This window comes from Stegodyphus dumicola, chromosome 9, assembly GCF_044657685.1.
Source record: "Stegodyphus dumicola isolate Sdum_Otavi_A_Nest chromosome 9, ASM4465768v1".
NCBI lineage: Eukaryota > Metazoa > Arthropoda > Arachnida > Araneae > Eresidae > Stegodyphus > Stegodyphus dumicola.
Window position 1 is genome coordinate 170475843 of NC_140776.1, and position 26249 is coordinate 170502091.

At 33.6% G+C, this 26249-nt stretch overlaps 1 protein-coding gene across 1 annotated transcript in view; it reads right to left on the minus strand.

The window, feature by feature from the left end:
• Window positions 1-2448: 2448 nt before the first annotated feature.
• The window catches only part of LOC118204259 (uncharacterized), a 428384-nt gene continuing 404583 nt past the window's right edge, over window positions 2449-26249 (minus strand). The window contains exons 10-11 of the mRNA XM_085824339.1: window positions 16082-16919; window positions 2449-9193 (exon numbers count right to left, since the gene is read on the minus strand). Coding sequence (XP_085680465.1) covers window positions 8622-9193; window positions 16082-16919 — 1410 coding nt within the window. The 3' untranslated portion in view covers window positions 2449-8621. The remainder of the gene's footprint in view (window positions 9194-16081; window positions 16920-26249) is intronic.

Below are 26249 nucleotides of genomic sequence, written 5' to 3' on the forward strand. Positions count from 1 at the left end.
ATTAAATAAAAAAATCTGAAAGCTTTCATATTTTATTTTACGCTCAAAGGGACATTTTTTAAGGTTTTGTGTGTTACCTTTATTTATTAAATTCCATGTTCTTCGCACTTAAGCCACAAAATTCAACAACGATATCGCAGAATATTTAAAAGAACATATCTTTAGAATTTCCGATAAACAGTCTCGCGCGCTGGAGATATTTTGTTTTCGTACAGTGTTGCCACTGCTCGCTTTGAAGTTGATGAGTTTCTGAGTAAACGATTCGTTAAAGTTTTACAAATTGTGAAATATATAATAAAACAAATTCCAAATTCCAAGTTTGGGTTTTCAGATGCCCATATTCTAGTAGAGGACAACTTACTGAAAATGTGATGTCGCTATTTACCGTTGTTTTTTCGCAGCGTGAGAAACATACCTACATTCATGCTGAATCTTAATTATTTAATTTATTTAAATGTAATGCGGGGCTCTAATATTTGGTGGCAACAATTTCAAAAGTGATTCGCAGTTTATAGTGAATCAACGCAAAATGCTTAATCGAAATTAATAGACTTTATGGGATAACGCCATTTGAGATAAAAACGTCTGCTTGGGATTTTGGAATTTTTTTAACTGTAACTATATTTTTTGAAAGTATAAATTATCGTCCGCTACTTGACACTTTTGTTTTCATGCAAAATGGCGCTTTTAAAGAAGCAATGGATGGAAGGCTATGTCTGTGTTCTTTTCGGTGAAAATTATTTTTATCTAGTTATTAAAAAACGCTGTGAAAGCGGTGGTTTTTCCATACCTAAATCTACAATGCGGAATGATGTCAACAACAAAGGTTAAAAACTACAAAATTTAGTATGAAGGGGAAACATTTGTTCCAAATACGGATCCGAGGAAAAAACGGAAAGTGTCGAAAGTGGCAAAAGCATGATTTTTAATGTTAAAAGAAAATCCGCTTAGACAAAGTATAGTTTCAAAATCATTAAATTCCTCAGTGAAAACTATAAACAAAGGGATTAATTTCTGATTTGTATCTTAAAAAGGAAGAAAACGTAATGTGCATCGTCTTTCTCCACGACATATTATAGAAAGCAGAATTTTTTATGAGAAACATTTATCCGGACAAAAATGAAAACATTTTATCACAGTAGACGGATTTTGTACAGGGTGATCAGCGAATAAGCCCTGATTTCAAAATTAAATATCTCTACAACAAAGATCGATAGAATTATCCGGTAAACTGTACGTTCATTAGCAAAACTGTAAAAATTGGTATACAAAAGTTTATAAAATTTAGTTACGGAAATCATTAACAGATGGCGTTCTGCGCTAAAAATTCTTTCTCTGAAAGGAGTAAGAAAAACAATAAAGTGAAGCAGCCTTTGCAATCAAAATATAATTTTTTCAAAATGTTCACCGTTCGAAACAATGAGGCGGCGTAAAAGAACAATGAAATTTGACATCACGTCTTGCAATGTCTCAACGGAAATGGAATCACGTGCGACACCAATCAACGATTCAAGCTCATCTAGAGTAGCGGAATTGTTTCGATAGACAATGTCTTTCAATGCGCCCCACAGAAAGAAGTCACAAGGACTCAGATCGGGAGAATACGGAGGCCAAGCTACTCCTGTGTCAGTAAATTGCGGATAATCTAACGCAATTACTCTATTTCCAAAGTATTCATGAAGAAAGCGAAAACTTTATCTGTTCGATGTGGTCGAGCCCCAACTTGCATGAACCAGTCAATACCTGGTCGATCCTCCAACGCTAGTTGAGTGCTGACAAATTGTTCCAAAATTGTAACGTAACGTTTCTTGAACGAAACGTACGAAACTGGAATGTTTCTCGTACGAAAAATATTCCGATAATGGCTCTGGCGCATACCGCAGCCCATGTTGACTTTGGATTTTTGTATGGAAACAGATGTAGGCTATTTTTTAATATTTTTCCATGCTCTTGTACTTCAAACCTGTTTCTGATGCCATCCGTCGGATGCTTTTCCTAGGATTTTGCTGAACAATTCCAGAAACGTTGGCTGCATTTCCAAGAGTGACTACAGTTTGCCTAGGCCCAACATTTCCCTTTTGATCATCAGTCACGCTGCCAGTCCGTTCAAATTCCGCGAAGAGCATGCAAATGGTTTTCGCATCGAGTCCAACTGAAACATTGAATCGGTTTTGAAAACTGCGACGTGTTCCCGTAGGAGTATGTTCTAATCGGTGAAATTCCAGAACCAAAATACACGTTGTTCAATGGAATACATTATTTCATTTTCTGCGCTAGCCTCTTTTCACTAACCAACAGTCGTACTGATCACTTTCGAATTCAAAGCACATTTTTAAAGGCTATTGATAGGTCATTGCGATTACAGCGCCATCTGTTAACGATTGTTGTAACCAAATTTTCTAAACTCTTGTACACCATTTTTACAGTTTTGCCAATAAGCGTACAGTTTACCGCATAATTCTATCGATCTTTGTTGTAGAAATATTTAATTTCGAAATCAGGGCTTATTCGCTGATCACCCTGTATATACTTAAATGACTGTAATAAAAAGAAATCCATCCATTATCATCAAGAGGAGAAAGGAAATTTAAAACATGTTCCAAAGAATATAAAGGAAGTTTTTCTAAGTGATTTATGTTTATTGCTGGTTTTTCACATAACGTCAAACTAAAAGAGGGTGGACAAAATGGTAAGGTCGACTACCATATTATACAAAACAGATTTTTACACATATAAAATACCTTCTATTTATACAAAATGTGACCAATCATTAGAACTGCGTGAAGACAAAGAAAGCAGTAACACATTAAAATCTACTTTAATTTCCTAGAAGAAATGGTAAAAGAAATGAACTACATCATATCTTTTTTCTTTTGGAGTTTTAAAACGCGGGTTGTCGAATCGTCGACCGACAGCCTACATAGACTTTGGAAAGCTGCTCGATTATAATGGGAATAAATTCCTCTTCCGCTAATAAAAGCTTTATTGTCTTGAAACTCAAGAATTACAGAAATAATGTAAAAATAAGTATTATCAAATAGAACACTTAAAACATAAAACGTTTAGGTAAAATGTATCTGTAATCAAAATGAAAAACCATCTAAAAAATGTTACGAGCAGACCGTTTATTTAGAAACGTAACATATCTTTGATAACAGTATTTAAATAAAAGAAATAAGCTTTTGAACTGCAGTAACTAATTTTGCCATTCACTGTTATTTATTAAAAATTTTAATTGTAACCCAATACAAAATTAGCAAAAACTAGGCTATAATTTACAAAGCTTCCATGTGAAAAAAACTTTAGTAATTTCATGCTTACATTTATGTATTACGGTAAATACATTATAAAGTATTTTCGTCTGAAAAATCCTTTTTTAAATCAAATATTCCAGTAAAATTATAAAATCTTTTTATAACGATTATACTTGTAGACATGCAACAAACTGTCATGAACATTTTCATGCATACAAAAAGCATGGTTTTACACCACTGTCATGCAGATATCGTTAAAAGTCCCGTTAAAATGTACAATGTTCACAATATTTTGCATGAACTTACATTATGACATTTCATTTTAAACATCACGGGAAGGCAAAGAACGATTTATCATCGACATGTGTTTATTGTTTTAAGTTGCAGACTGTAATATTCTATTGAATTCTTGGTAAATGATATACAACGTTGAATTAATATAAATATCAGGGCTGCTATGCAATGAAAAGCTATAACATTTCCAGCTAATGATCGGAAAATGTATAAGAAATATTGCATGCATTTTGTAGCACCATTTTCAGCTTTGTGAGTAGTACATTATGTTAATGAAGCAAGAATATAACAAATTTAAGTAAAATGAAGCAAAAGAACATGTCCTTGGCTATTGCTAAGAATAAACACATACAGAGTGATGAAAATGGTATTATGTCAAAATGATTCACCATAGCTGTCCAGCTTTTTATTTTCCTCTTAAATATCTCAACTTTTGCAAAACGTCTAACAGTTATTAATATGTTAAAACAACAGGAAGATAGTTCGCTCCTCATTGGGTTCCAGCTGGCTGAACAGGATCGTTGCATAACGGATTTCTTAGCTTTTCTTGTATGCAACAAAAATATAGTTATCTTAACATGATAACTCTCACCTTTTGCTGATATGGCCCACCAAACGGTCGAGTGGCTATTGGTGTTTCAAATTTTATTTCTCATCCTGGCATGCCAGGCCTTTGCCTTTCATGTTTCACCGTGTCTTGATTTGAATATGAACCAATAGTTAATCAGAATGTCTTCTAAAATGGTATCTCTCAGCTTTTGCTGATATGGCCCACCAAATGGTCGAGTGGCTATTGGTGTTTCGACTCGTATTTCTTATCCTGGCAAAGGAGCTGTCTACATGAGCTCTTTGTGGTTTGCCGTATGCATGATGTGAATATGAACCAATAGTCAATTAGAATGTCTTCTAAAATGGCATCTGTCCTCTTAGATAAGCGCCCCTAGTGTGCTTTTCCGTAATTAAATTATCCAGTCTAGTTCCTATGCAAGTGATACCAGTATTTTTTGTCATAAATGAATTAACTAATTCGTGCTTTTTAAGAACAACTTTTATATTTTTCTTACTATTTGATCTTACTTACTATTAAATTTCTAATAAATTTTGGATTGCAAATATTGGAAATATTGGTAGTGTCATAATGGTGAAACACCTATACAAATATCATTGCATGGCAAAGGAATACAGAAAGTAATTATGAGTTGCCTGGACACCTGGCTGCGAAGAAAAATGTCAATGAGGTACAGCAAAAAGAGTGAAGAGGTGAGTAATTTTAACTAAAAAGTATCAAAAATAGCTTCATTTTCTGAAAATATGTTCTTTCATTGCATGTTTTCAAAATTTGGCAATAATAATATGTACGAAATTTTGATTTTATGTGCACCAGACGGGAATTATTTAGGATCTCCTTAATCTTCGGACTTGTACATTGCTAACCGAGTTATGCGGTATCATAAAGTAACTCCAGAAAATGATCACTTAATACACGAAAACTAACCCTTAGCAAACTTACCTGACCTTAATGTTATCAGGTGTGCGTGTCATAAATTTAATTAACTGTATTATTTTTATAATTTGTTTTATAAAAGTAGACTTGTGGAACACTTATTACCTTAATTTCTCTGATAATTGCAGACTAATCAATTAAATTTTATTATTAGCACAACTATACAAAGGGACCATCTAAACATCATTAACAAGTTAAATTATGAATAATGAATAAACTTGAATAAGCATAACTAACTGGAAAGTTAAGCGTGATCCTTACTAACTAAAAAGTTAGTAAGATCCTTCTAACTGAAAAGTTAAGCGTGATTACTGTATATGTATGTATTGGAATTTCAATAATGCTTTGTGGTATTTCTTTGAAAATATTAATTCCAGTTGTAAGTGTAATGCTTATCTGAAATCATTGCTTAAACTTAATCATTCATAAATACCGCCCAAACGGAGCGGTGGTTAGTGACTCTGACTACCGTACGGAAGGGTACCGGTTCGAATCCTGGAGAAAGCTCAGATGTTTGTAAATCTATAGTGCCTTTGCGGAATGGGGACACTCTAAATGTGTGGAGAAGGGAAAATTCTCTCGTGTGGGTTTAGTGGTAAGGGAAGTTGACCTTTTGACACATCCCCCGGGGTGCTGCCTCACAAAATCGGGGTGAGACTGGGAAATATCATATTGTCACCCATATCGTGCCCAAGGCTTTTGCCAACGTCAGACGTGATCTTGTACTCTTTGCCACGATAAATTTCCTGGGATTATTCTGATGATGACGTCACATAAGCGAGATTAGTCACAGCAACAACACTATGTTCATAAATCAAAACTTTCGCTTCAGTCTCTGAATGCCTAATGAATCATTTTGACATTTTTGGTATCCTGAAATCAAATAATTCCTCAATTGATTTTAAAAATGAACTTTTATATACATTAGTTATTATTATGACGAAAATATAAAATTGAGAAGAATAGCTATAGACATAGTTTACATATTTCAATATATAAATACGATGCCTTTTCGCAGAACACGGGTTTGCAAATACATGTTACAATGAGTTTGAATCATCAGATGTACAATTTTAAAATTCATCATGAAACATTACGCTGGAATACAACAGCAAAAGGAGCATATTTTTAAATGTTTTGACTGCATTTTCTGAAGACTCAAAAAATGAAGCTCCATCATGTTTGCTCTTAAGTGAAATCTTCAGCCTAAAGAATTGATTAGAACAATTAAAAGATTGACTCGCTTAGTGCAATAATTAGTGGTATTTTCCTGCTGAAGCAGAAATTACATAGTTTACGACATGAAGTAACCACGCAATTTTTTAGCAATTTGTATTCAAGAAATCAGACAAAACATTTCATTTGATAAACTAAACAGATAACAATAAATACTAGAAAATAGCAAACAATATAAGTAAAATTATTAAACATCTGTACACGTTGCGAAGGAAAAAATGGGACAATATGTCATATTAGGCCAAATGCCAAGTTTTGTAAAATTTCCAATTTAGATTTTTTTTTAAAATTAGCTCTTAAAATTTTAGCTACTCAATGTTGAATTTGGTATATGTTTATGAATATATCTTTGTTTATTAAATTTACACGATTCTTTCTTACACGGGCCCACCAGCGGCCGAGCGGTAAAGTCGCTGAACACTGGTAGTTCGGTCCGCGGTTCGAATCCCGCGAACGGGCTGGCTGCATGGGCGTTTTCGTGGTTTTCCCCATGTGTAACGTGTATACGAGCCAGTTTCCCTTAGAAAGTCCTCCACGAAAGGCATCCCTCCCCTTAGGCAGATAGCCCTCGTGTGCTTTGCCATAATTAAATACACACACTTTCTTACACGATTCGAAATTTAAGATCAATCTAAATAAAACCTGCAGCTATTTTCTGATTTGTATTTAAAATTTATATCGTTTAATAATTTTATAAATTTTTCGAAAAAGTATTTTGAATTTTAACCTACAAGATTTTTACCATCACGTTAAAATAGATATATTTCGAGGCGTACATGAAAAAAAAAAAAAAAAAAAAATAGAACTTATCAAAAATTTTCCAAGATATACGTGAATTTATACATTGCCTCGTTTAGAAATTTGGCATATTTGTTATAAACGATAATAACGCCAAATGTAGTTTATGCACTTTATTAAAATTGCTCGAAAGTTATTCGAAAGAGTAAACAATGCACCTTTATTTTTCCATGCACAATGAAAAAAAAGAAGGGAAAATAAGTTACTATAAAATATTCATAGTATTACCAATTCTTCACGCAAACTGAGAAAGCGTGCCAAGATAAATTTTTAAATTTCTCGGTATTTTTCTCACCAAATTTTACAAAATTTAATATTTCGTCATAATCTGAGTCTTAGAATTGGAATATGGAAAAAAAATAAATATGCCATTTCAGAAAAAAAAGGCATAAGTTTCGCTTTCAAGACATGAAAAACGCAAGTTAAATTTCATCAATCGCCCCAGTAGAACGGGAGATATAATACTGTCCCATTTTTTGTGCGGAGTGTACAAGTATAAAAATGCAATTTTTAGCCAAAACACGTATTCCAATACAATCAATGAATTTTAAAACACATTTTCTGAAATGTAACTGGCAGTTCTGCAAAAGGAGTGCAAAATGTATATAAAATCAGCAAAGATGTTCCTTGAAAATCAAAAACATCATTCAATTATTTGTTTAAACGATTCTAAAAAACTTCTTCTACTGAAGTTCAAACGTTCTTTATGAGATTTCGTAAAAATAATCAACCATTTCGTGGATTCGTTAATTGAGCAAGTCTGAGCACCAAAGCAACATTGTTCAATATTAATGAACATTTTGCACTGCCAAGAAGGACTTATTCTGTGTTTCTCGCAGTTAAGTAAGCCATTTCACTACGGCAATTAATACTCATGTATGGCAATTTTTGATCTCAAGTTTCATACTTATGCCTCAATTCTATCAAAATCTATGTTTTATGAATGTTCGGAGTATTCATAAATCATTATACAAGAGATGATTTTTCAAGTATGTAATGAGAGGTGATTAGACCATTATCGACGAATTCATCACTTTTAAGACACAATGTAGTCTTTGGCATAAATTTGTCACAAAGTAATTTTCAGGTTAGTTATCAAAATATCCGTCGAAAAGAATCACATATATTACAGGTAACTAGGTACATATATTCTTATATCCCTGGGCATGATATCATTTAACCATCAGGTTGTCTGACTGTGAAGCAAACAAAATTAAGCATGCCTTCAAGTAGTTGCACGTTTATGTGAATCTATAGACTCAATTTGCTTACTAAAATACTTGACGTCCGAAATGCATATTCAGACCTTCCGTTCCCAGCGCGTAGCAATAATTATATATCCTTTTTAAACACATCTTGAAACATAACACGAGAAAGAACCCTGAAAATTGGCATGCTTTGGATGATTCAAAGGTCCATATAGTAATGGAATGTTCTTCACCTGTTGGGGTAAAAAAGATTTCGGTTAGAATGATGGACGTGAAATTATTTAATGGAATATTTCAGGCGATTACTCCTTTAAATAGAAAATGGATTCAACCAAGGGGACTCTCGAGGCAAAAGTCATCTTGCGGTAACTGTCGTATTTCTTTCTTTTTGAGCAATTTTCGACTACGACGTTGTCTAATGGTAAACCATGTGAAAATCAGAAGACACACCAACAGTCCAGCGCCAATGCAAGACACATACGTTACTGGGAAGTATCTACAGTGTTCTGGAGATTCGTCGAAACCTGATGGACAGTGGAGGGTTCCATCGCACCACAGTTCGGGATCAATGCAAGCTCCTATCTCAGGACATTCGAATAAGCAATCTACATTTCGGAGTGTCTGTCCCGATTGAGTTCGAACGAAAGGCCTCGTCACTTCCAGCCAATGGATAACGAAAGAAGCAGCCTGGGGAGGTGCTACCATCTCAATGAACAGCCTATCTCTCTCCTGTCCATTAAAACTGTCACCAGATTCGTTGTACCATGTATGTGAGAAAATGTCAAATTCTTCTATCTCGTCTGGTCGCTGTGGAGGGCGATCGTTGTCCACGCAGGCATTGGCTACAGGTTTCGCTCTTGGATCTAAATACACTAACAGTCTGCTGCCAAACCGGCACTCTGAAAAAAAGTATAAAATTTCAGGAAAATTCTTCATTTATTTCACATATACTATTAAAATTCTTCATTTATTTCACATATACTATTAAAATTCTTCATTTATTTCACGTATACTATTAAAATTCTTTATTTATTTCACATATACTATTAAAATTCTTCATTTATTTCACATATACTATTAAAATTCTTCATTTATTTCACATATACTATTAAAACTCTTCATTATTTCATTCATATTACGAGAATTTTTTATTCATTCGCAATTAAATTACTGTGCATTCTGGATATAAGGTTTGAAAATTAACAGTATAAATCTTTTACGAATGCTCTATTAAATTAATTAAAAACTAATACTGGCTCTGACTTAAAAGTATACATTTTTTATTCTGCTTGAGAACAACTTTGTTCAGATATTTATAACATTTTCCCTGCTATTTCCTTCGATATCTTTTTTTTATTTTATCGCAATGTGTATTACAGTAAATAGAAAAAATATAAAGTGCTTCATATTTTAATGGAAAAATGTCTGTTCCATTTCCGGAAACACTCCTTTCAAGATATTTTTCCAGTGAATGCTTTTACTGTAAAGATTTTTAAGTCATTCGTATATCCATTAGAGTAGCTTCAATAAATAAATATTTGTTTCCTGTATTAAGAAAATGAAAGTGATTTTGAAACTTCCAGGAAGCCGGTATCATTTTATAGTGAATTTGATATCTCCGTTAAGTAATCAATATTTAAACCCCATATTTGAAATTACATTTATTTGCAGAATTTTATGTTAAATAAAGGTAAGTTTTGGGGCCTTTACCAGCTTAATTTACCATAACATATATTTGCTTTTAAAGCATTGCCTAATACATTAAACAAGTAGGAAAATAAATGAAAGTTGTTTCAAAATACGGAACTTAAGCCAGCTCAATAATATCTTTAATAATTAACGCTATAATGTTTATTTTTACTATAAAGATTTTGGTTGACAGTTATATATTTTAGATTTTATTTTATAAATTACTGTAAATACACTTAAATTATGGTTTCAGGTATTCTTTAACAAAGAGTTAGATTCAGTGTATGAATTAATTTGCAATGACATTGCTAACAAAGGTTAAGGTAATATTATAACTGATTGGTGTATTGGTGTATTGAGAATACGGCAAAGTACACTAGGGCTATCTGCCTAAGGGGAGGGATGCCTTCGCGGAGGACTTTCTAATACTATAACTGATACCAGATCATTTGCAGAATTGTAGATAAGTATTTCCCGTTCTACTGGGTCTATTCACGAAATTCAAATTGCGTTTCTCATGTCTCGAAAGTGCGACTTAGGATATGTATTAGATTTATATATAGCGTTAGTCTAATATAAGTATTTTGACACAAAAATTGGACGTTTTCTGAAATAACATATTAATTTTTACCTTAAATCGATTCTACGTCTCAAACTATACCTAGATATTAAATTTTGCAAATTTTGGTGAGAAATTTGTGAAGAAATTTAAAAAATTTATCTAGGCGGATTTTTTTTTCAGTTGATGCCACACGGCGGAATTCTTAATTTATAGTAACCTACTCACTTTCCTTATTTTTCTTTCATGCACAAGAGGAGAAAAGGTCATTCGTTCATTCTTCCAAATAATTTTGACAAAGTGCGTAAACCAAATTTCCATTATTACCGCTTATTTTAAATACGTCAAATTTCAAAACGCGTCAAAATGTAAATTCGTCTATCTTAGGAAATTAAAAAAAAAAAAAAAAAAAAAAAAAAAAAAAACTTTAATTTTTTTTTTCAGATATGCTTAGAAACCTTAAGATGATGGTAAAAATGTTAAAAAATGTTATAGGTTATAATTTAGAATATTTTTCGAAAAATTTATAAAAAATACTTAAATATACAAATTTTTTAAATAAATAATAAAAATTGTGCGAACTATATTTTAATTAAGCCTAAATTTCAAATTCTGGAAGAAGGAATCAAGTAAGTATTTTTTTAAAAAAAAAGATATTAATAAATATATATCACATTCAATTAACATGGAGGAACTAAACTTTTGAGAGCTAATTTTTAAGAACTGCTTGTGCGATTTTTACAAAATTTGTCAGTTTGGCATAATTGGAGTCATAGAATCAAAATATGGAAAAGATGGCATGCTAGTTCAGAAAAGAACCGACTTTGTACCAAAAAACGTATATTAAAACAGTGCTATATATAAATCTAATACATATTCTAAGTCACGCTTTTGAGACATGAAAAACGCAAGGTGAATTTCTCGTCAATCAGCCCAGTAGAACGGGAAATATGGAGCTGTCTTTTTTTTTTTTTTTTTTTTTTTTTTTTTTTTTTTTTTCCGCATTGTACATAAACACTTTATTGATATTGCTGTTTTGATGTACAAAAGGTAAGAATGGAATATATTTTTTTATATAAATTTATGCAGTAATGTTTGAAATCGGCACAAAACGCATGATAAATCCTTGAGATGTTATTCTATGAAAAATGTGAACAAGACTGACTAAGAAAGAAAAAGAATTCAAAGGATACAAAGTACATTTATTCAAAAAAGAATCTCAAATCACGATTAGGACAAGAGGCAAAAATCTCTATGTTCTAAGGCAATAGGTGGCGTTAGGTGGCGTTCCGAGAGTCTCGTCTCTGTTGATATTCCATAACTTGGTTTAGTTTGATGGAAGAACGAAAATGCTAAGCCTAATAATAATGAAGGCGTATGCCTAATAATAATGCTTATAACTATTGTATGATAATGCAAATAAAATTATGCGTATTAATAACGAAGCGAAATAATCATTTACCTCTGTATTTAATGCTCTCTGATTGGTAAGTAAAAAGTTACTATATCTGTTGCTTACATACCATCACTAAATCGGACATGCGCATGAGCAGTTTTTGCTATCTGTTACCTCATCAAGCTGAACTGAAACCGATTTGACACCCATCTTTCCTAAAAGCTCATGGAATATTCAGTTATATCCCCAATTCGACGAGTAGCAGAATCACTTAACGATATATTTTTATAGACGGTATACAATTCTACAATCTCATTTGCAGCTGATAAAATAAGCTTTCCACCAACTCTGTAAGTCCTTTTACATAAGGAAATAGTTCCTATACATCTTGTTTACATACCACCACTAAATCAGACATAGGCATGAGCACTTTTTGCTATCTGTTGACTCATCAAGCTGAACTGAAGCCGAGTTGACACGCATCTTTCCTGAAAGCTCATAGAATCTTCAATTATATCCCCAATTCGACGAGTAACAGAATCATTTAACGATATATTTTTATAGACGATATACAGTTCTACAATTCTACAATCTCATTTGCAGCTGGTAAAATAAACTTTCCACCAACTCTTTAAGTACTTTTACATCTGGATGTTTTAGCATATGAAACTTTGTAAGAGACTAAAGCTTTTTCATTCCCAAACAAAATATTTTTAAAAACTGATTTTTGCTTTTCCTATGAGTTTAATTTTAATTCTAAATATACTCGTGTTCGTTATGAACTCATTATGAAGCGGTTCCAAATGTCATTTACTTTTATTAAGTTCCATGCCGTCTGCGGCCAAAACGTTGGAGTATTAGACACCCAGAAATATTTTTTCTTTCTTTCTTCTTATCTCAGTACTATTAAATACAAAACTTAAGCTCTCTTAGGAATATTTTCGTGATTTTATTTTTGGAACCACATTCGTCGGTGAATTTGTTGACTTTTCATTATCGTCTAATGCTCACTTACGCCCACTGAAACCATTTATCCATGATTCTTTGTAAATCTATAACTGTGAATTTTTAGTACAGTGAATTGTAATCAACTCTCAAATTACAATATACATATTCATAACAGATTTGATAGTGATAGCTTTAGCTTCAAAATACCCAAAATATATTATTTTTGTATACATTGTTATTGTATTAGAGAAAACGAAAACGTGAAAGTAAAGAGGGTGTACTAGACTGGCAAGAATATTATCCGTTTGTAAATGTACAATAAAATCACAAGAATGTTTTTAAATATACCTTTTTGTTTAGATCTTGAACTTAACAATGGTATATCTTGTGCTTACAAATTATAATCCGCCACGTGAGGATATAAAAAAAAGAAACTGAATTTACAAATTAAAGTGGTTTCATAGCTGGAGACGGAAACATCTGGCCTAAGTAAAATTTGACTCAAACTTCTAATTGCGCTATTTAACCTCAAGAAAAATGGCTAATGCCAAAATACTGAGTTCGACGAGAGAAAGTACTAGCTGCAAGCGTCTCTTCCAAAAGTCTCTAAGACTTTCAAGAATCATAATGTTCATTCATAATGTTATCCATTTTCAACCCGGTCAGGGCTATCGAAACAAGTGAGAGTACACTAAATTATAAAAAAAAAAATGGGATCAAATGCACAATGTGAAGACAGCAAGCAGAAACCAAATTACAATTTTCAGTAACTATAAAAAAGTCCAGGAGCTGCACGATCTGTCAAGCTCAGAACAAAGTCATCTAAGAGTTTTGAGGCATCCTGAACCATTCCTTTTGCAGCGTCCATTGCTGTTGAGGACTCATTGCTGAACAACTAACAGGCATCTCTCGAGAACATCTCGCAATGTTCAGCGGAAGTTAGATCCTTCGGAGCCACTCCATGCGGCGAAACTCTACTTTCGAAGAGCTCAGCGAGAATCACTGTTAGGATGAAATATAATGCCATCATCCATGAAGAGGAACTCAAGTCGCATAACACCTCGGAAAGACACATACAAAGTAGAGAACTAGCGGTTACCAATGACTGAACCTCTTTGGGTTCAAACGTCTTCCAACTTTCCAGTAGTCCGATCGATCTTTAGTGATCTATATATTCTTTATGTATAAGCTGGTAGTACCACACTACGCCTGCACCTCAACGTCGTCCAAACCGATATGCACTATGCAAAAGCTTTCTTTGAAATGTTAAGCATAGATTGCCTGTGCAATGCAATAGTTTCTTCTGAAATGAGCAGGATGCATTGCCGATGGGCATGAAATAATATTCTCTGATGTGCTAAAGGCCCACTATTCTTACACGTCCACAGTATATTTTACTATGTATGTTTATGTGTTTTCTGGTATCTGATTTTAAGCAATCTCCTTATTAATCTTCTGGTCGGTTCTGTGTATTTATTCTGCTTTTATGATAATTTTTACACTTCTTTCTCAATTTTCGCCCATCAGAACATCTCAGCGTTATTCTTGCTGGAACTGGATCGCTGGTTAAACATAAATTACTGCAATGCGAGTAGAGATAATTCTATTCGATCTTTTAAAATCGTTTTGCTTCAGCAAAGATTAAAACTTGTAAAAATGTTTTTCTTGCAGTATAATAAAATAGAAAACACATTTTTTTCGCAACACTCAGACAGTGGTTTTTGAAATCTAAATAAAAAAGCCTATTTCTGTGTTAATGAAATAAAGCTATGACATTACGTCTCATACATACCATCTAAAATTCAATGAGTAAAAGGGTTATTTTTTATTTAAAAAAATGAAGGATCTTTTATTTGCTTAAATAAAACTCCAATTAAATTTAACTAGAATAATAAATTCAATATTACTTTCAAAATATGTGCTCTTTACTGTAATTTTTTTAATCAACGAAAACAACTAAAAACATGTAAATAAATAAACAGCAGCTTAATCTTACTTGATTCTGAAGAAACGAGAAGTGATGCGATCATTAAGTTTTTTTTAATCAGTTTTTTTAATATTACTCCACGCGCCCCTCAATACATAGGCTTAGAAAAGGAAGTAACGCTTAAAACGCAAACACGGAATGTAATTATCTCTCACATTATTCAGAGTTACGAAAGGTTACAGAAAATAAATAAATAAATAAATTTAATAAAATAAAAATGAGAAATATCTCCATATAGCAATTAAGATAATAATGATAAATACTCTGAATTAAAACCATAAAAGAAATATTGAAATAAAAAATCAAAGTGCTAAAAAATAATCACATGATAGATGTTTAAATGCCATTGTGGGATGGCATCGTTCATTATAATCGGATGACGCGACAAGCTATGAGAATAAATCTTTTACTTTTCCGATGATAGAAGTCAGACGATTCCGCCATTAAGACGATGACGCGACTGAAAGATGTTTACATGTAAAAAACAGTCGATTCTATTCATCTGTAAATAATCTCATCTATTTCCTTCTACGCATGTAATTACTTTGTTGTTTGTAGCAACTATTCGTGTTTCATTAAATATTCAAGTTTTACATAAATCGGACTAGTTTATTAGCCCCTAGACAGCCACATCGGAAGTAAGTTTACAAACATCATATTCCTAGACAGTAAGTACCGATTCTACACTATTAAATAATTTTCAAACAGGAAGCAGTTCAAATACATTCAATTCCAACAGTAAATGTTCCCCATTACCTTCACTAACTGAATTGAGAGCGGTTCCTTTTAAAGTACCCATGATTTGTTGTGCCAATTTAAAATTCTTTAAGATTTTGAACACCTTATATTTTGAACACCTTATCTGAAATATGGACTTTTTTACAATTATTAAATGTTGTGAAAGCCACTTCACAACATTTAATAATTGTAAAAAAGTCCATATTTCAGATATTCATGATTATATTTCTGAATACCTGAACTCTTTACATCTTCAGTCTGAAAATCCTAAACAATGTAAATTTTGTTGTATTTAAATTCATTTCACAATAAAATGTATTTTGTTATGAACTGGCTCCAAAGTACGACAAGCAGTTTAAACTAATATTTTTCTCAAATAACTAAACATTACTTACCAAACATTGACAAATACAGAAGGGGGTTTTATTGCTTTAAAACTATAAACAGCATTAAAAGAAAAGGAATTTTACCTTCTACAGCAGAAGCGTTAAATCCCTTAAACTTCAAGTACAGATGCTTATGCGGCGATGCTTCTATTTGCCATCTGCACCTGATCGGTCCAGAAGATGAAGGCACCTCAGAGAAAAAGGATTTGCTGGTTACACGAAAGGACAACACACCATCTCCACTTGGTCCCATCTGTCTCCGCAACCCGCTATCACATGTCGTATAATTTATAAATTCATAGTCTGCCTCGAAGAAATAATCTTCAAAATCTTCCAAATGAGACATACCCACTACTTCAAATTTTAGTTTAACATTGCTTATCAGAGATTCGAATATTATGGGCTGCTGATCGCCCTCTAGGACTGAATCGCATATGCATCCTACAGGGAAAGAGTACCCTGCCCAGTACTCAGCCGCCACGATTAAAGCCCATCCAGGAGGGACTTGAAATGACTGCTGATTTGACATCATCTTGCAACCATGCCTCTGCTGCACGGAATCGAAATACAACCGGCAGGTGGTTCCATTATTCTTCAGTCTAGCCTTCTTCAGTGTTATCTTCACTCTCTCAGAGGGAAGACCAACGAAATGAAACATGCATGTGATATTTCGGCGTCCACCCCTTCCGTATAAGAACACATTGCGTGGATTAGTGATAAAACCTTGCTTGGCAATTCTACTGTCTATCCGCCTGTCGCATTCTGAATGGTCGATGGGTGCCCCTTGTTGATTCATGTCCACAAACTCATAGCGTGCAGTGAAGGAACTAGTTGAACTTGTTAGCAACTCCGATGTTACAGAGAGGAAACGATGTCGAATAATCATCTCTGAACCGGTTGATAAATAACTTTCACCTTCAACCTGTAGAAAATAGTTCATGAATACATTATTTGAAAAGAATAATACGTATGAAGTGTAAAAAAATAATTAAACAATACACGTTATTTCAATAGATGTTTTTAAATTTATTGATTTGATTGCAAACTCAGACGAAACGTGTAAGACACTAAAAAATGTATATATATATATATATATATATATATATATGGAAAAATTTAAGTTCGAAATGGCAAAAGAAGTCTTCAAAGAATTTCGAAAGAAAAACAAAGAATCACTTTTATAGTAAAAATGCCGTGATACACTTGTTTCTGTTTGTAAAACATGCCTTTATTAAAAATGCTAATAACTTCCGAATTTCTCATTTCGACAAATTTTATCACTTGATTCATCAATCTAAGGAAGCGAATCTAATGAAGGAAATTTCTTCATCAATCTAAGGAAGAGTTTAAAAAATACATATGAAAAAACACTCATCAACGAAATAGCGTATACACGTACTCTGAAAGAGACTTTATGCGGACTTTGAAAGCCATTCTCAGAAGAATGTATGTGTTGTAAAGGGAAAGAAGGAAAATATATGTGTTTTGCGGATCATACGTACAAATCGCCTAGTAAATTAAGGCTCGAGATTATACGCATGATACAGAAATTTATTCGCGATGGTTATTGATTTACAATTGACATAAAGTTGTTAGGGCATTATCTATCAGAAGAGATAAGCGCAGAACGTTACCATGTTAGACAAGCAACATTTAATTAGTATGCAAAGATATATTGAAATACTTTCCGTGAGGAAAAGATAATCAAGTTATGTATGACAGAATATTGTAAAATAGTTCATATTTCAGATATTCATGATTATATTTCTGAATACCTGAAATTTCTACATCTTCAGTCTGAAATTCCTAAACAGTGTGAATTTTGTTGTATTTAGATAATTCCTGTAGAAATATAACACTTACCTCTTTATAATGTCTTTGAATAAAAGGTATTAAATTCGGTAGAGCATCTTTCATGCTACACCATCAGAATACCTTTAAATACGACGGTGTGAATAAAAGAATACAGTTCCATTTTCCTGAGACACCCTTACTCTTTGATTCCCTCAGTTGTCTCTAATACCTTTACAAATGTGTGAGAAACATCATATTTATTGTAATGAAACTTCTTAAATATAACTACGACTTTTCATTATTCAGTTTTATGTTTTATTATATTATGCCCCCCCGGGGATCGACGTAGAGTACTGTGCGAAGTATCTGTACCTAGACAGTCTCGGCCACGGGGGTATAAAATTTATGAACTTGGCGGTTTCCGATGGTCTATGAGGTGGGTTTATACTCACTCTTCATAGGCCAACAGGTGTAAGTCCTCATCCACCAGAGCATAACATAGCAACTGGTAGCCAAATAGCAAACTGGACCCTTGAGAATCTGGTCACGGCTTGGTATTCCATGTAAAGCCTAAGGAGAGGGTCATCCCGCGTAGTGCTGGCAGGTAGCCATAATGAACGGCCAGTCATCGCTCCAAGTTCTCAAACCCACCCCACGTGGTCTCGGTCCGAGCCGGGACGGTGGTTCTGAATGGCCCGTGTTTAGCTGTGGTAAAGAGGGAGCCTTAAAAGTGTTGGTGTCTCGGAGTTGTGAGATCCCTGGGCCCAGCAAGAGTGTTCGATCGTCATCTTAGGGTGACGCACCGACTGATGCTTTGTATCAGTCTCCAAAGTGTGATTTAGTTCCCGGATTGGGTACAGAGTTTAGTTAGTTAGTTATTTTTTATGAAGATGCAAACGTATGGCAAACTAGGGAAGACCTGACGAACCAAAAAGGAAGCAATAAATAACGAACATAAAACTACCAAAGCAAACGCTTTTTGGAAGTAAGTAAGGCAAATGTAACGGTAATTTTTTTTTAAAAAATGCACTAATATTTTTCCTTTTACCATTACCTGATTTAGCATATTAGTTTCTTATTCTATTTGGTAAGAGAATTTATTAAAGAGGTCGAATTTTTTTTTTTTTAAAAAGGATTTCAAGCTAAAAATTCAACATTGATCATAAATGCAAAATTATGGTCAACGACATAAAATACTTAAATGTCGGATATTTAAAATCCATTTGCAAAAGAACAAAAGAGCAAAGTTAAAAAGTCTTAACATATTTGTTAAACTAGAACCAAGTTGCTTTCAATGACAATATGCATTAACCAGAAAGCTATAAAAATGTTTTTCGTGGAGACGAAAATAATGATAACGCTTTAAAAAGAAAAACATTTGTCGAAACAAAATTCTTCCGATTCGCTAGATATACGATACAACTAATAACTAAAAAATATTCAATGCAGCTTTTATTTCCAATTTGAAAAATCACATTTTTTTAAAGTTACTTCTGTCGTTAAATAAACATAAATTCCAATTTTTTGAAGAATTATTCGCTCATTCGTATTAAAGTTCAGATACGAGGAACGATTGTTTTAGTTTTGATTGAAATGCATTTTGTTAATGGTTGATTAGCCTGTTATTTGTTGAAAAGAATAAGAAATATCGAGAAAGGTTGAAGTGTTTTCTTCTGTTCATGCAACGTAAGTTAGATTCTGTGGGAATTAATTTTAACAAGCAGCTGTGACATTAGCGTTTTTCCTTCCGAAATAAGTTCGCAGCTTAGTAAGATTAATTCCAACTGAATTACATTCCAGTAAATACATAAACTCCGCTTAAGTTTAAAAAGACAGACATTTCTTAAATCCTTATTTTCTAAATTTTATTTATTTTTGTAAACTAAGATTTGAAGAGCAAGATTTTATTCTTTAAAAGTACTTTGATAGTATTTTTCATACTAAGTAGTCTTCGTTATCCTGAAAGCTTTGTCATTAATCGCTTTACAGATCGAAATATACTCAAAATAAAAGTAGAAACTTCACGAAATTTAATTAGATGTAATTAAATGAGAGTTTGCTGCAGATTCAAGCTTACAATCGGATGCTATCTTTTACTTACTTACGTAAACGTTCCTTACGCTGCTTTCATATTTATTATTGAAACCTTCCATTTTTTTTAACTTTAATGTTTAGGAAACGGCTAGGAGCTAATTTCTTTGCTTCATACTTTTGTGTCATACTTGAGCAGTTTTTTGCAACTTTTAATAAGCCGAACCTGTCAATAGTTTGGCCATAGAACATTACCCAGTGGAACCCTAGGAGATAGATTGATATTTTACTCTTCAGAAAAAAAGAATGACACAAAAATGCACTCTGCAAACAAAAAAGGGACAGTTCTCTATCTCCTAGTCAACTAGCCTGACTGACGAAATTTAACTTGCCTTTTTCAATCACCAAAGCGTGATTTAGGATATATATTAGATTTATGTATAGCATTATTCTTGTAATGATTATGTTTATTTTATTAACAGTTAAATTTTAAGTTAAAGTTCCTTTCCTGTAAAATTCTTAACTTCAACTTACTACTTCCGGCCATAACGTAGTTTTGGAATCGAATCTGAATACTTAATGAGGAGGAGCGGTATTCAAACCGCGAAGTCTACTTGCTCAGTTATAGAGAGAATCAGAGTTTCTGAGTTGCGCGCGTCTGCCTTTTGGCTACTCTCAAAGCTATTGTTACGTCCTTGACAAGCGTCGTCGGAAATAAATATCGTCGGAAACCTGTAGTGACCTTATATCCCCTCTACAATCCCGGATCTATAGACACTCCCGCACTCCCGCGTATACTTAAGTATTCAACTTTGAATATTTGCATAAGTCTTGTGGCGGCATAATACATACCTTTGGCTCAATAGTTTTCCTAAAAACAGAAATAATTTGCAAATTATCTTAACTTTTACATATTATTTATCCTTCTATCCATTTTTCTTGAGAATACTTTGTTATAAAAAATATTTCCTTGCATTTGAGCTGACATTTTTCTTATATTATGCGGAAATAAAGTCACAATAAAATAAGTTCTTCAAATTTATATGCTTTACTAAATAAGTATACGGAATCTCTGCTTGCTTTACTTTAAATTACATACATTTTTGCATTGTCAAGGGATGTATATGTTACCGTGAAAGACCAAAATCTGGAGAATGTCGACTTTCACCGATGAATGTCAACATTCACATAGTCGCTTGGTGTATGTCCGAAATATTTTCCAAATACTCTTATTTCTTAGTTTCACCGGTGAATGTCGACATTCACAATGTGCTAATGGTGAATGTTGAACATATAAGAATATTATATTTTCTTCTCCGTAATTCATTCGCGAAAAAACGCACTTGAGACTCAGAATAAGAACTTAAGAACATAAGAACTTAAAACACACAGTACATTCAAAATGAGAAAGGAAAATAATAGAAGTTATAAACTTACCAAATTATGTGATTCAAATCTTATTTATTGCAACAACTTAAACTATTATGACACTTTGAATTGCACAAGAGGCCTTTGCTTTTACAACTGCATTTATTTGTGGAACACTTCCTTTTGGAATGGCAGAGTGTACATAAAATCCTCTCTTTTCGACCTACACCAGAGCATATCTGTGATTGTCGACATGCACCGGTGAGGGTCCGAATGTACAAGAATGTAAAGAAATATTCGATCTTTCACCGACGTACTTGGTGAATGTTGACATTCTCCGGTGAAAGTCGACATTCTCCAATTTCGGTCTTTCACGGTAACATATACATTCGTTCTTTATTCATAGGATTACAAATTATGATAACTTATCCCAATATCTTTCTTGGAGAACTATTGTATTTTCATTACGTTAAAAATACTTTATACAGAGTTTCAGATTCCCAAGAATAGTCCCGAAAAAAATCTAATTTCGGGAAAAATGTAAAGACACATACGAGAATCTTATTATTGCTCCGTCCTGAACCTTGCAGAAGGAAATGATTGATTTCACGCTTATTTGCATGATTTTCCTTATGTGCAAAGAAATGAAAAAACACTTTTTAGGAAGCTTTTTCTCCTCGGCAAGCGACAATGAAAAAGCCTTTACCATAATTAACTAATAAAAAATAATATTATGCTCACTGTCAAATACGATTTTATTTTATAATAGAGAAGCAATTAAAAAGATGAAACAAACCTAGAATCGCATTTAGTTTTCTTTACTAATCTCTCGAAAGCTATTCTTTGGCGTGAAGACGAGTTCTTACGTTTAGGTTCAAATAATGATAAGAATTAATCTTAGGAAGGAAGATTATATTCTTTTTTCTCAAGATTGCATCCCCCGGGGTTCTCTCAGAAGGATACAAGATGATTATGATGGATATAAGATAGCTGCTTAATGAAAAAGGTAAAAAGGAAAAAAGATGGAGACTTTTCAGGAAGATACTTTATTTAATTTTGCTATACATTTCCGCAATGATCCATTTTGATGATGAAAATCGTAATCCTTAGAAGATTATTTTGATTACGCTTGATTGTATCGGTGGATTGTGATAATTAGATTCCAGCACATACAAATTCAAAAACAAAAACTTTCCGTAATTATATAAATCCAAACAAATTAATTTTGTATTACATCATAAGGCTTGGATCACTTCTGGTTACTAGTTATGAAATCAACCTTTGGTCCCTTTATTGTAAAAGGTTTCCAATTACAAGGATTGGACAAAAATATGGAAACACCTTTAAGAAAACACGTTTCTTTGCTTAATATGGTGTAGGAAACCCGTTGGCATCCAAAACAGCTTGCAGTCTTCTCGGAATGGATAAATACAGTTCCTGTATGTTTGCCAAGGGAATATTATACCATTCTTCCTGGAAAACGGTGGCGAGTTCAGATAACGATGTTGGCGGTGGATAACGAGAACGCACTTTCCGTTCCAATGTAGATCACAAAGGTTCGATAATATTCAAGTCTGGTGACTATGGTGGCCAGGGGAGACGGGACAACTCATCCTCGTGCTCAGAAATCCAGTCCTGGACAATGTGAGCTGTGTGAACTGAGGCTTTGTCGTCTTGGAAGGCACCATCACCATCGGGGAACAAAGTTTCTACCATGGGATGAACTTGATCGGCCAAAATCTTCACATAAGTCTTGGCAGTCATGTGCCCTGACACAATTATCATGGGGCTAGCAGAGAACCACGAAATGGTTGCCCAAACCATAAGAGAACCCCCGCCATGTTTCACTCTTGGCAACAAGCAGTCTGTATTATAGGCTCGAGATGGCGTTCTCCAGACGTGAACTCGGCCAGAAGTGGGAAACAATGTGAAAGAAGAATCGTCAGACCATATTACTCGCTTCCACTGCTCTATAGTCCAGGCTTTATGACTTAAACACCATCTCTTCCTGTTACGGGCATTAGCATCACCGATGAGTGGCTTCTCAATAGCAGCACGGCCAGCAATTCCCTGTTTATGAAGCTCTCTTCTAATTGTTTCGGTACTCACAGGGTTCGGTAACACATCATTCATTTCAGCAGTAATTTTTGCAGATGTGGTCTTTTTATTTTTCTTCACAATTGCCCTTAATAATCGTCTGTCACGACCAGTCAGGAGACACTTTCGTCCGCGCTGTGATTTAGCAGATGATGTTTTTCCGCTTTTCAAATATGCGGAATAAATCTTAGACACCTCTTGAAACACTAAACACCTCGGCTACCTTGCTTATGGAAGCACCTACCATACATGCTCCAACAATTTGCCCACGTTCGAAGTCTGTTAACTCTGACATAATGCAATGACAACCTCACATAACAGTACTCCGACAACAACTGAACTGTTATCACATTTACGAAGTTGTATAGGTGGCGTTAGTGGTCAAAAACGCTAGCGCCACCTACATATTTCATTAAAATCAATCTTTCTTTTCAAACATGCATTTCACAAGGTGTTTCCATATTTTTGTCCATCCACTGTATTTACTGCTTATAAACGTTTTAAACTTTTGAAGACGGAATGGCCATTATAGTGGGCATAGAGCCCTCTTTGAAAAGACGGGGTTATCCACTTTCGTGGCCATGTCTTTTTACCCCATTTTCCAGACTGAAAAGTGGGGTGAAATGTCAAATTTGACGTCCCTAGGGTTTTAACCACTTATCTCTTTCAAAGGTCTTTCTTTTGCGACATAGATGAACCCCTCTGAGACTCCATTAAACTACACACAAGAATCTTTGTTGCAAATAGGAGGTGATTTCTTAAAGGCGGAAAGCATTCGGTTCTAGATTCCCCGTTCTTTGGTAGCTTTTACTGCTACCAAAGCCCCAGCCTCAAAAGGTTAACAAGTCCTGGTGGTGAAGAATCATCATCCACCACCTTTTGGTTCAGACGGCAAAGTAGACTCATTAAGGGGGCTTATACACCTTAACCCCTTATGAGCTTCAAATGATGTGACTGCTGCAAAAATTGAGATATTTTATTTATTTTAAAAGCAAATACTTCCAACTTTTTACAGCTGACTACATAATATAGCTGCTTTGGAAACTAGTAACCAGAAAGTTTTTGTTGCCACAAATATTTTTGTAATTTAATCAGCTCTATGACAAAATTTTTCGTCATTTTTCCACCTTGCGCAAATGATATTTTAAAAATGGCTAGTGGTACATACTTGAAATTCGATGGAATTCTGTATATGGGCACTATTTTCTAACTGAACCAAAAATCTGATGAATATTTTAATAGTACAAAAATTTATGCACGAAAACATTACAGATTTTTTTAATAAAATACATTTTATGAACTTGACCCCAAATAAAATAAAAATTTAACATGAAATTCTTAGAATTTTTGGTTCACAGTAGTTTCCAAATGTTATAAAAGCTATATATTAAATATGGAATTAAATTATGCAACAGAATGTTTTAAACTGTGCGCGCAAGTTGGAAACATGACGAAACTTTTCGTCACAAAGTGGATTAAATAAGAAAAATATTTGTGGCAACACAAGCTTTCTGATAACTATTTCAGAAAGCAGCTATATTATGTAGTCAGCTGTAAAAAGTTGGAAGTAATTGCTTTTAAAGTAAATAAGTTATCCCAATTCTTGCAACAGTCACATAGTCGAAGATCTTATGGGTTTTAAGGTGTACGTATCCCCTTAAGTTAGTTTGATGATGGAGACGTGAAAAAATTAGCAATACCCTCGCCGGGACTGGAACCTGGACCTCTCGAATACGCGCCGAGTGTGCTACCGTTACAACACGAAGGCATGCAGAAAGAAGGGAGAAAATACCGGAAACAAGTTCCTAGCTTCTCAAATTTGTCACGTAATCTCAAAACTGTTACACGTGACTATGACGTAGTTTTGAATTTTGTTTCCCAACGTCTCTGCATCTCACACATATTCTCAGTATTCCGTTAATGCTTTGAAACCCGCTTAAAATTGCTCGAAAGTAAGCGTGGTAACCTCTGTTATTCAAAATACATTATAATGTGAGAAAATTAAAAGTCAGCAGTGTACTTACACGTGCCTCACACACGTGATACGAAGCTAATTCAGCTTATGATGAAATGTGTCCAATCTGATTATATTTAACAATTTCTCTGTTATTAATGTTTAAATATTATAAAAATTATTTCATGACACTTTTAATTTTTAAAACCCCAAATATTATCTACATACAATTTAATATGATTAGCGATAGTAAACAAATATAGGACTTAAATGAAAAATTATGATTTACAAGTCTAAAAAATACAAAGTACGGTAGAAATATGCACATAATTTTAATAAAGCACAATTCAAAACGAATAATAAACATTAAAACCTTCTGGCACGCAAGGCCGTATGTATACGGCATACAATATTTTTCTGATGTCTGTAAAAACGTATATATACGTGTATCTTAAGATATGTCCGAGAAATTACGATAATGAATTAAAAGGTCAAAAATCCAGGGATAAAATACCAGAATCATTTTTTCCATTAAAATCAAGAAATAATTATTTTCACTTTCCTTTAGGAAAATTCGGGATTTCTCAGCTGAAACCCTGGTCGTTCAGAGCTTTAATAAAAGGTATTAATGTACGCAGTTTGAAAAGGTACAAAATATATAAAAACGTACAACCAACGACACAAAATAATATATGAAAAAACATAAAACATGTATTTGCATACATTTTAAATTTGTTATGCTGTTATCGGAACCATTAATGAAATTTAGAACCAAGAAATTGTGCAGGTAAGCCTCCACATTATTCAGCGCCAGGTGTGCTAACCACAAACGCTCAAGGACAACACGAAAAAGATTGCAACAACCGGTTTCTCGCTCTTCTGCTGGTGGCGTTCGAGGGGGTAGGACGGGGCTCTCCCTGGCCGATGCGATGTGCCCTTTTCCTGCTTTTTTTTGCTGTTCCTTCGATGCTATCTGTTATACATGAAAATTATTTTTAGTCAGATTTT